We start from the raw sequence: 11,573 nt of genomic DNA, 5'->3' as shown, positions 1-11,573 counted from the left end.
ACAGGAAAAATTGACAACTCGATTTTTTCAGTTGAACACCAGGTGCCTCAAAAGCGCGAGGTGCGCTTGATCTCAAATGGATGCTAAGTCAATTTATTCATGCGTAAATCTCCCACACCTAGGGACTTATCTATTTTCCCTAACTCATGCACATCCGCTAAATACATCTGCATACACCTCTACATGGAGGAACACCAAAAAAATGAAAAATGAATTTTGAATGCCTATTTTTTTAATCAATGTGTACCTTTCTCTGTTGTAGCTGCAGCCATGATTATTACTGAAGAGCATTTTACCAGAGCCAGGTTTTAGTTAGGTCCGTGCAACTTTCAACAGTATTTCACGAAACAATTGGCGGTTTCTAAATAGATAATTATATTTGGGTTATCGTCCTACTGCTATCATTCTTAAACTACTACAGAATTATGAATATGAACTACGCTTTTGGGAGATATAATCGATTAGATTCCTATAGCCTGAGCGACGCCAGGAGTGGTGCGTTTAATAATGCAATTTCATAATATTTATTGCTTTTTCCTGCATAGTTTCAAATGTGATGGCTGATGTAAGAAGTAAACGACACTTTGATTAACAACAAAAAAAAAAACCTTTAACAAACTTTTAATGCCGTCAAAATAGCAGTGACGAAACATATTGTCATCAATTGAAATGATAATAAAAAGAAACAAAGATGTTTAAAAAAAACAAATTTCACCTGAGGTCAAAATAATTATTACTGGGTTTTCAAGATAAAAAAAAAAAAAAACAAAAAAAAAACGTGTTTTCCAGTACCGCAAAACTGAACTACGCATCTCCGTATGCTCAGTCTCCACTTTAATGGAGCTCAGGCGCTTGGGATCAGATGTATCAGTTTCAGGACTTGCCGTTCTCCAATCAAAAAGCTATTATAGAAGTTTGTTGGTTTTTAACAACGAAAGGATGACCAAGATAGCCCGCTAATCCATAGAGGTAAATAAGGCAAGGACAAATTTTTGTATTGAAAATTTTCGAATATCGATACTGAGTTTTGAATGAGGAAAGGATCATCTCAGAACCTTTATCGTCTGGTTCAGACCGTTGTAGTTACATTTGGGTGGAGACTTGGCCATCAGTGATGCGTAGTTTATTTTTGCGGTGAGAAAAACCCGGTTGGCGCTTCGATCCCAACACAAGGTACAGCACTAATTTTTCATCAGGATTATAAAACTCTTTGTACATACAAGCAAAAAGTAGTCTCTACTAGAAATTTGCTTGCGTTTAATTTCGCCCGTAGAGTAACCAAAGTAATATATTTGTTTCTGTCGCATGTATCGATGTTACTTTTTGTCAACGAGCTCTGTTGTGCTCAGCACTGTTCTGTATGGAGGACCAGAAGTCACGTTGTGAAAATCTTGGCGTTGAGCCTGACAGCGGCAAAGTTAATGCCCGTGATAAACTTTATGTTGGGCTAAGAATGTATGTATTGTATGGGTAAACATTTAGTTGGCGATTAATACATTCATGAGCTGTCCACAACGTTTGGAGGTACTGCATCAATCGGAGTTCATATTCCTGATTCCAGCCCTTTCATGCATTCTTGCACTGCTACAATTCCATCAAGCCATGATTTATCCACACTGTGATGATGTCTGTTTCTTGCATCTTTTGATAGATTTTTTTTTCCAATCTGGCGTTCATTTCAGTTGTCAAGTGATGTTTCCAGTCTCCAATTATTCCCTTGCGAATAAAATCGGTACTGCAGCGCCCCACCTCTTCGGGATACAAGTTTTCAAAAATGCTTTCTGCCGATCCCTTCATGAAATGTATGCCGCTGTACTCCAACACATGCTCCAAGATGGTTCTGTCGTTGATAAGTAATCTGTGACACTTTTCATCCAAGAATTCCGCTATCTTTAGTATCCAGAGTTCGGGGTTGGTTTTCACGTCTTCATAATGAATAAACATAACGTTCGGATCATCGCGGTGTTCGTACCAGGAAAGTACGTGATCAAAGTAGTCGCCATAATCGGTTTCGCCACGTAGGAACACTTCGAAAAAGTCTTCCAGCTTTCCGTCCTGAAACTCGTACTCAGAAAATCGGCAAGTGTGATAGAAGAGCGAGATGCATGTGTCCTTTGGATTCCTGCATATATAAAGATACTTTGCCAGGGGACTTTTGGGCGCGATGCCGTAAGGCAGGTGCGTCTTGATGAGCCCCGACTTGACCCTCCGCTTGACCGTTTCGACTCCGTGTATGTCGAGGAACGGGCCATTGTCGTGGAAATCCTGCGCGCTTGTAGGAGGAACTCCCTTGTGGAAGAGGAGATAAGCTATTTGCTGCATCCAGGTGGTTCCAGTCTTGGGAAAAGAAACTACGAACTTGTCGTCCGGTTCGGGTTGGTACTTCAACGCTCCTCGGAACAAGTCTAATTCGTAGCCGTTCGTGACTCGAACGCCATCCATGTAAACGTAGGTTGGGCAGTTCGGAACCTTCACTTCAACAGCCATGACGGACTTTCGGTTTCCACAAATGTTAGTCGACCTTGCTCAGCTCTAGTATGTTCTTCTGACGCTTGGGTAGTTTGACAAGCCTCCTGCGAAGAATAAAAGATGGAGATTTTTTGCAGGGTATTTATGTATTAAAAAATCATGGGCTATACCACTCCGTGAATGTGGATGAGTAACGAAGCTTCTTAGCACTCGACAGGACACAAATGTGACACAGAATTTTGAGCAGAGGTACGAACTATCGCCGTCCCAAAAAGCCGGAGGAAACTAGACACGCGCGACGGGAATGCAACCTGGGACAGCGGAAGGAAAGGAAATTAGGCACGCAAGCGCTTGGAACGGCGACAAAGAGAGGGCGGCACGAGCGCAGACATCGCCGGCGCGGGTTGAATAGCGGTAAATATTTGAGGAACCTTTATTATCTCCCCGAGAGTCTACTTATCTCGAAAATATGCCTATTGATAACTAATCTACTGAAAATGCCTATCCAATTGATGAGACGTATAATCGTTTGCATAGAATGAAGCGATTGTGCATCGAATTCGGGACCTTACTTTTTGTTGACGCACACGAAAAATGCACGGAATCCTAGCCATGAACAGGTTGACTTAAAAATAAATTATTTAACAAGTCTTCGCTCTTTTACACGCGCTCTTTTACATGAAAGTAAAAGAAGCTCTTTTACATGCATGAAAATTCATGGCCGCCTCTTAATAAGACAACACAACATTTTATGTCATAGCAAAGTCGGCTGGCCTTAACAGGCGTGAAGCCAAGCCCATCGGCCAAAACGACCCTGATGCTATATAGCGAAATTGGCGCACTTACCCGATTATCAAAACTTAATTGTTGCAGTCTGTGGCACGTACTTTGAACGGCAGCAAATGAAGCTCGATTTCAACGGCCACCAAGAACCATTAGATTGCAGGAAATTTAGCAGGCTCCACGTACATCGTTTCCATTGCTCCCCGAATCTGATGGGCTGTAACGTCAGTCGTCGCGGCAAAAAACAGCTGCAGACCACTTGCACGACCACTTGACAGGAAGTACAGTCAGAATCAAACTGCAACGCAGGATTGCTCTTTTTTTTTTTTTTTTTTAGCACAAAATATATGAACAGGGGAGGGACGGGGAGCATGGGGTTACCTACGTAGTTATACCAAGCCATTCTGCCGTGACGCTCGCCTCTTTCAGTGCCAATTATTTTGTCAGGTTTTAACCGTATTGGACCATTTAATGGTACCCCAAGCAGCACGTTGCGAATGGGCCATCGCTGGCAGGTGTACTATGGCCAACCAGATTTTCGATGGCCCAAGCTTGGCCAAAGCGCTCGGCAATAGAAGTGTTTTCGTCCTCGTCTGGTGACTTGCCATTCACTTTATGCCAGTCGCTGGCCATTCACTTTAGGCCAGTGACTGGCCAATCATGTTTGGCCAGTGACTGGCCATTCACCTTTGGCCAGTGACTGGCCATTCACCTTTGGCCAGTGACTGGCCATTCATTTTTGGCCAGTGACTGGCCATTCACCTTTGACCAGTCACTGGCCATTCACCTCTGGCCAGTCACTTTTGACCAGCCACTGGCCATTCGATTTTGGCCAGCCACTGGCCAATCACTTTTGGCCAGCCAGTGGCCACTCACGCTTGACCAGCCCCTGGCCATTGACGTTCGGGCAGTCACTGGCAAAAAGTGGCTGTAGTTATACACTTCATATATAATTTATCACAGACTGCCAGGAAATGTTGGTGTTCCTCAGACGTCTGAGGAACACCAAATTGTTGACAATCGTACGATTGTCAACAATTTCGGGCGCTCAAGTTTGAGAACTCAACCCCAAAAACTTTTACATATTAATGACAAGCGAAGCTGCTGCAAGGTCGCTCGATATTTATTGGACGTTTTGAGTACTACGTCTCACGACACTGGTTGCGACCACATTTCAGTCGTTCGTGGTCCCACCATTAAGATCCCCCGGTAATGCAGCAGTAAAAAAGAAAAAGAAAAAAATAACTTTAGGTGAAGGGACAGTGCAACGATATTCAGTTACAATATTTTTCACGTTACACAAGCTTACTGGCACTTACGGGAAAGCGAAGCCTTCGGTACACAGTAAAAGTTTTTACACACTTAAGGGTGTAAATCAGTTTGTACCAGGGCTAACACCCTCATACTGTTCACGCAAGTATCCTTCATAATGGGTGCTTGATAACACCCTTAGGAAAGGGTGCTTGGCATGGATGGGTGTGATGGAAAAAAATAATAATTAAAAGGACTCGAAATTCCAGTGCGGTGAATATAAAAAGGTAGATATTATTTACAGTCGTATAAGCATGAAGTTAGAAAACAATGGTGTGGCTATATACACAGAGTTCAGTTCGCCGCATCCGCTTACGGCCCGGTGGTGCACGTCGACGTAGGCATGGCGTTCATCTTGTCCAGGGAATGTTCAGCTCCTTGCTAGGCACAGGCGCAGGCTTCTCAGCGAGCTTGGGTGAAAGCCCCACGGGCCTGGACTCGTCCGTCCGGGCTCCTCCTTGGCTGCCGAGACCACCGCTGTCGAGCCGGGTTCAGTGTCGTGCCCGCCCTTCTCTTATGAGTCACGAGATTGTGTCCCCTCTTCCCTTCTCGTCGTCGTCTTCGGTTTTTCCGTATATCCAACTCTTGCCTTGAACTTCTTTTTCTTTTACCATTTCCATCTTCCCCACGTTCACCGCACCTTCTTCATCGTCCTTTGCTCAGTTCACAGTGTTGCTCAGTCCAACTCACAGTTTTCACGCACGTCGTTTTCCTCATCGTTGGTTCTCCCACATCATCACAATGGGCGCCCGCTGGGGTGGCCCAGTTTATGCTGGGCCACCCCAGCCAATCCGGCGCCGGGAGAGTGTCACGAGAAGTTTTGGTTATGTGGAGTTGAAGGTCATATGACGCTCTCTAGACGCTGGATTGGCTGGTAGTGTCCACCACGCTCGGACGAAAGGTAAAATAAGAAATAGGCCACCGTGAAAATATTATAGAAAGGTGTCCAATACACATATAAGAATGTGTAAATTATACAAAAATATTATATGGTATTGCATATTCTTATATTAATATTACAATATGATTTACAGCTTATCATGTTTAACTGAACACATTTACACTTTCTTTCACTTAGGAACGTAGCCACACCACCACATATGAGGCACGCGTTAAAGAAATAATGAGTCACACTGAACGCAACTTATGAAGTAATACAAAACAGCTCCTTGTAAGCCAGATCATAACCCCGCGGACAATTGGGAAGTGCTACGGCGCCCCCCTTTCTCGAACTCTAAGCGAGCAAGCAGTGGCCCCAAGCATCGCACTGCACGGTTGAACCATTGTAAGCATCATGGGTTGCCATAAGCGAGGCAAGGGGAGCTTTCCTGTTAGGAAATCAAGTGACATGTTTTGTTTGTTTCAGAGAATTTCAGGCAACACGCTTCACTTATCACTTGTCTCTTTATGCGCATCTGATTACTAAATGGAAACAGGGTAGAGGGTGGTGGTGTAGCCCTTGACTGAACCACAGCAGTAATTAAGTAAGGGAAGCTCATTACGACATCAATTAGAATGCGTTAAATTGAACATTTATTGAACCCTAAGAGACAAATAAAAAATACAATGTATGCCATTCCATGACATAAAGAATGCTATCTGCAAATATGTAATGAAAAATATCACATAATGAACTTGCACTCTACGGCAAAAAAGCAAATGTTTCGGTAGAAGACGCTATCCTCTTGCTCACGTACAAAGAAAATTATAAGGTTCTGGACGACGACTTTGGATGAGGAACTCGTACAGCTAAATTCTAAGCATGCCTCGCATTTAGGAGGTAAGCCTAAGTTATCACAGAAAGTGCTCAACATTTAAAGAAAGAAAAATAAAACATGCCTCCATAAAACCTTCTATCATTCGTTCTAGAAGCAAACTAAAAATGAACCTGATAATACTGGCGAGAAAAGTGCATTATAAACTTTTAAAACGGCTCAAAAAACATCTCTTCGACCCCATACCTGTCTGCCAACTTTGTTCAAATTTTTGATCACGACTGTCCTTGGAGTTGTGTCGCTCAAGCCAAGGAAAAGTCTCCCCACAGCAACCAGCGTATTGGAGGACTTGCGTTCGTACTGGATGTTGAGCAGCCAATATGCTGCCAGCAACATGCACAGCCCCTCTTCTGCATTAAAAACGGGGAACAAGCGCTCACGATCCACCACAAGGTGAAGAAAGACTGCATGGTCCAGCTCCTGCTTGGTGTAGAGGACACATGGTGTCGGTGGGATGTTCTCGCTCTGCGTTAGGTAAAAGGATAAAGCACAATATATTTTAATGTAGATGTCCGAAACATGTTTGCTCTCGTCAACTGCTATTCGCTGCCATCAAGGCCATGAGCATCAGCCTCCACACAGACATACAGTGCTTATGTTTAAACAAGTAACCGGCGTCTGCAGCAATGTAAAATGAATGAGGAATTACAATCGGGGCAACATCACGACATGAAAGTATTGCTATAAAATCGACACTTTTGAGTATCTTTATTTCTGTATCAAGATGCATTTCCAAAATCTATCTGTGTTTCGGTAGTGAAATACTTCTGCGATGTATTATGATACGCTGCTAGACTTATGTATCTTGTTACATTTATTGTTGGAAATGAACTGACAGGTTTGGAGGTAAAAACAAAATAGAAGCCACGCCAAAAATCCGGCGTACCACTGGTTCGTTTTCGCAATGAGAGTGTTTTTTTCCTTTGCTCTCACATTTCGCTTTTACAGCGGCCGGCTTTTCTATCTGCAGACAGCAGCCTTCCTGTGTACATTTGAGGTTACTGTTTGGGTAAGAGGATGCACAGCTGAGAAACAATGTGTCCAAAAGAGTCAGAAGTCAAAAAGCAAAGACGTTTGGGTAGACACACTTTGCCAGGTGGTGTCATTGGTCGCCAGCGTTCATTGGGTGCGGTAATGGGTTCTTTACGGTATCAGCGAACATAGCCAAGGGAAGGCAAGTTTAAAAAAAAGGACAAACACAGGCAGAAGGTGTCGAGCTCAGATGCTACAATCTATGTCTGCCACGGACGCACCCTTCTCACCACGTGAATCTGCATTATGAACCGTGTAGGGCCGCCGACTGACCATAACAATACATGCTAATATTTGTCCCTTGGTCAATGTTAATTTTTTGCCTCTTCTACTCTGAAAAACCCAAAGATGAATGTTACAGAAAACAGCGAACATAATGTCTCTTATGTAGCTGTAGAAATTAACTTTCACGAGCTACATTTTACGTCTAGTCACTGGCCATATGAACTCCCCCGTCGAACACCAACCGGAGCAGCGCAAATTTAGCACGCAGCGCGTCGAGCCTGGCGACGTTGACGGCTGTGGTTATCAACGGTGGAGCGGGGTGCACATAAAAAGGTGTTTCTCATAATATATTTCTACAGTTATCTATGAGACATTGTTGAGTTTGAACCCTAGAATTCGTGACAGACAAAAAGTGTTCTGACAAAATATAAAACGAGCTGTCTAGGTCAAGAGAAGAGCAATCTCGGAGGCCCTATAACGGTAACCTGCGGCTGCTGGATAACTTGCTGTAAACGGACCCGGAATTCACGAGCATAGAGAGAGGTGCAGAAGCTATGTGATAGTCAACTGAAAAGTTAATAAGCTCATATCACCATTCAGTTTAAGCACAAAATCTATGATTCGCGCATGCCTATTATTTTAAGTATGAAGCCAAAGGCGAAAATTTAGTAGTCTGTTGATTTATTGCCGAATAGAATACATTTCCAGTATCAAAATGGATGGTTTGCTTATGTTTTAAAGGTTGCGATAAAAAATGCAATACTTAATTGGGTGAAAAGCAAACCATTGTAACAATTATGTGCATGATTATATTCTACAAGTCGTTTTACATGCGTACACAAAACTCTATTTGAAAGCTAATAGAATTTTTAAAAAAGGCCGTGAGAGTTACGTTGATGCCTTTTTCACTGCGTGTTCGTAGGACTCCGCGGACGATAGTAAAGGGAATAATTGTCACAGTATGTTGACTAATTGACCAGAATCTGTTAGCTTTGTTATTAATGGCTTTATGGACCATGTTGCAACTGCAGTGTTAAACGCCAGTAAAGGCTACGCCCATTCGAACCAATCACGAAAAGCCAAGCGGCTTCGAGGTATTCATTGTCAAACTTCTGCATTTTTAAGGTCGGGTGCAAAAACCGCGCTCAGCTTGAGCTCAAAAATTCGTGCCGTTAATGGTGCACGGTAGAAGAGTGACTAGTCGTACCGGGTACGTCGTCACTATCTCGACAGTGTGTCCTTAGTGGAAGCGTCGGCGTCATACTTCCAGGATAGTGAAGGTGGGTCCGAAGCAACCACGTCCGCACGACATCCTGAGGCCTTCCGAGCGCAAGATTTTGTTATTGGGCGACAAAAAGGCAGATGTTTAGGATTGAATATCTCAAAATTGTTGCGATTCGCAAATTGTGTTAATTGTGTGAGTCTTTAATTTTCATCTTTGAAACTAGAATTGAAAATATCTCATAAAACCACTATTACAAATATTATTAAAATGCTGGTTAAATAGTTTTGAATAATATACTGTGAAGGGATTTCCCCTTATGTAATGTCCACAGAGCCCCACAAACATACGGTGAAGGCGGCATCCAAGTAACACTCGCGCCGGTTTTGTTTTTTTTTTGTTTTTTTTTTAAATTTTGTTTGAATTGAAGTAGAAAGCTTTGTATGTATATAAAAATATAGATAAATTCCGGGTGCATGTGGATGCAGCCGTGCACCATCCAACTATAGAGGTCCACTTTTCATTAAGAAACACTGGATCAAAGTGGACAAGGCCAGTTTAACATAAACCCCCAGCACAGCATGTGCCATAGACCGCTAGAAATGATTGCTCACCTCATAGAACACTCTGCGTGGCTTGAAGAGAGCGGCTTGCAGTGTTTGATGGTGGGTCTACCCGCTTGGTGCAACTGGGACCTGCAATAAATTTAATACAGCTTTCCATATACCACAAAGTAACAAAGAGAAAGCCACTAATGCATAAGCCACAGCATGACATGTCCCAAGGACCGCTAGAAAGTCTCGCTCGACTCATAGAACACTTCATGCGACAAAACCCCGCATTATGGACTGATTGAACTTAGTATAAATGTTGCAGAAAAATAAGGATCTGTATTCAGCTGTGTCAAAACACGTGATCTTATGTAATAATTGTGTGGCCTTATAGAACACTACTGAAAAAATGCTGACTAACGAGAGTGACCACCAGTGTATATTGAAACAATCAATAACAATGATGAAACCCAGAAATTAGTTGAAGGCCTTCCCTGTGTTTTGCCAGCGAGTGGAAGAAGTTTCTTGGCTTACATTTTTCATTAGAAACAGGTGTGATGTCCGTCTGTGTTCTGAAATCTTGATGTTGTGCATGATATTTTTTTATTTCCTGTTGAAAGGTCAAGGGCATTCCCTCTTGTTTGTTTAATCAGATTTACCTAGATGGTTAGCAGGTTGCTTCTTTGCGTTTACTGCTTTTGGGTATGTTAGAAGTTGTGAACAGTATTACGCTGTAAGGTCCAGGAAGGAATTCCCTTCGTAAAGTGGTGGTAAGCAGACGAGAAATTGTAAAGAGTGACTTCATGTCTTCCCCTATGTTTCGTCTTTTGGGTCACCTATTCATTTTTTGTCCATTAAAACGCAGCTGTGATGCACACTTCTCTGCGATTGTATAATCTTCCTGAGAACCCGTCTTGAATAAGTTAGCCTGGGTATAGCTAGCTTGTACCCTCGTTTTCATTTTTGTTCAATAATGATTGACTAGGATTCAACTGTAAGCACAGTGTTACTGCATACTAATAAATAGCAGCATACTTTTATTGCAGATCGTTAATTAAAGCATGCTGCTATTGGCTACCATGTTTTTAATAAACACTAAAAACATGGAACTCCATGGACAAAATAATAATTATTAAAAACATGGAACTCCATGTTTTTAATAATACATTTTTCAATAATTTTCTGCTTGGCATCATCTGTATAGGGGTTCACTGGAACGACCCACCTGCCATTGCATTCACTTTAGGGCAGCTCCCCCTTCCTCATGGTGCCATCGTTGAGGAAATGCAAGGCGGGTGTCACTCTCACTCTTGCGGTTCAGTTCCCCAGGTTCCCATAGGTTTCAAGTTGCTAGCCAAATTGAGTCGGGCCTTCCAGCCCTGCGGGAAAAGTGAATTCCACTCTTTTAGACCTAGGCACCCACATTTTGTGTATACCTGAAAGAAGCTCTAACAGACAAGGAACAAAATGATTGGCGCTTTTCCAATGCATCTTTTTCTTTCCCTGAGAATATACATACAAGTCACATGCTCTTGTACATTCAGGGGTGCAGCTTAATTTATGAACAACACTTTTTTTATTTAACTTCGAGCTCTTAGAGAAAAGATTTATTATAATAGGTTGGACATAAATGGTTGCTGGGTGATTTCAGATAAGATCGACCAAAGGGTGGCTGGTCGACATTTTTCAATCAACTGATGTTTTTATATGACATTGTCTAGTGTCTGGTATAAACGAATCCACACTTAGTTTTGACCAGAAAAAAAATTTGGAGACAAGAAAAATCGTAAGGCAGGGAGAGGTGGACAGTTGCAATAACGCGCACTGATGGAGGGGGCAAGTTTGAAAGTGAATAATTAAAACAATAAAATTAGAAGAATTTTAAAACTTTTTACAAACAAACTATGGGTACAACTTGCTCGTAATATAAAGTAATAATATTTATTAAAAATTTATTTAGTTTTCTAAAAATTGCCAAACATGCCTGCTCGAACGACAAATGGCAAACTTTGGAAATCTGTATCTCATGAAATAATTTAATCATTATTACATAACTTGCAGACATTATTTTACTAATATATGGCTATTATTGAAAAAATAAATAAGGTATCTGAGTGACATAATAGTTACAATATATTTAGGCAAACATGGGGAAAAAATCAAACAAAGAAAAATTCCAATGCGAATAAAAAAAAAACACCACCT

At 42.0% G+C, this 11,573-nt stretch overlaps 1 protein-coding gene across 1 annotated transcript; it reads right to left on the bottom strand.

Annotated features, from left to right (window-relative positions):
• Nucleotides 1-508: 508 nt before the first annotated feature.
• Nucleotides 509-3,470, bottom strand: LOC115312253 (amine sulfotransferase-like). The gene is made up of 2 exons (XM_029971147.4): nucleotides 3,316-3,470; nucleotides 509-2,573 (listed from the first exon to the last, which is right to left on the bottom strand). Exon 2 carries the CDS (start codon nucleotides 2,485-2,487, stop codon nucleotides 1,585-1,587), a length of 903 nt encoding a protein of 300 aa, XP_029827007.1. The 5' UTR covers nucleotides 2,488-2,573; nucleotides 3,316-3,470; the 3' UTR covers nucleotides 509-1,584.
• Between the last annotated feature and the right edge of the window lie 8,103 nt (nucleotides 3,471-11,573).

This window comes from Ixodes scapularis, unplaced genomic scaffold (genome assembly GCF_016920785.2).
Source record: "Ixodes scapularis isolate PalLabHiFi unplaced genomic scaffold, ASM1692078v2 PGA_scaffold2__306_contigs__length_199485367, whole genome shotgun sequence".
In the NCBI taxonomy this organism is placed as follows: Eukaryota; Metazoa; Arthropoda; class Arachnida; order Ixodida; family Ixodidae; genus Ixodes; species Ixodes scapularis.
The sequence above is the reverse complement of the archived record's forward strand: the minus strand, read 5'-3'. Positions and strand labels throughout refer to the sequence as shown.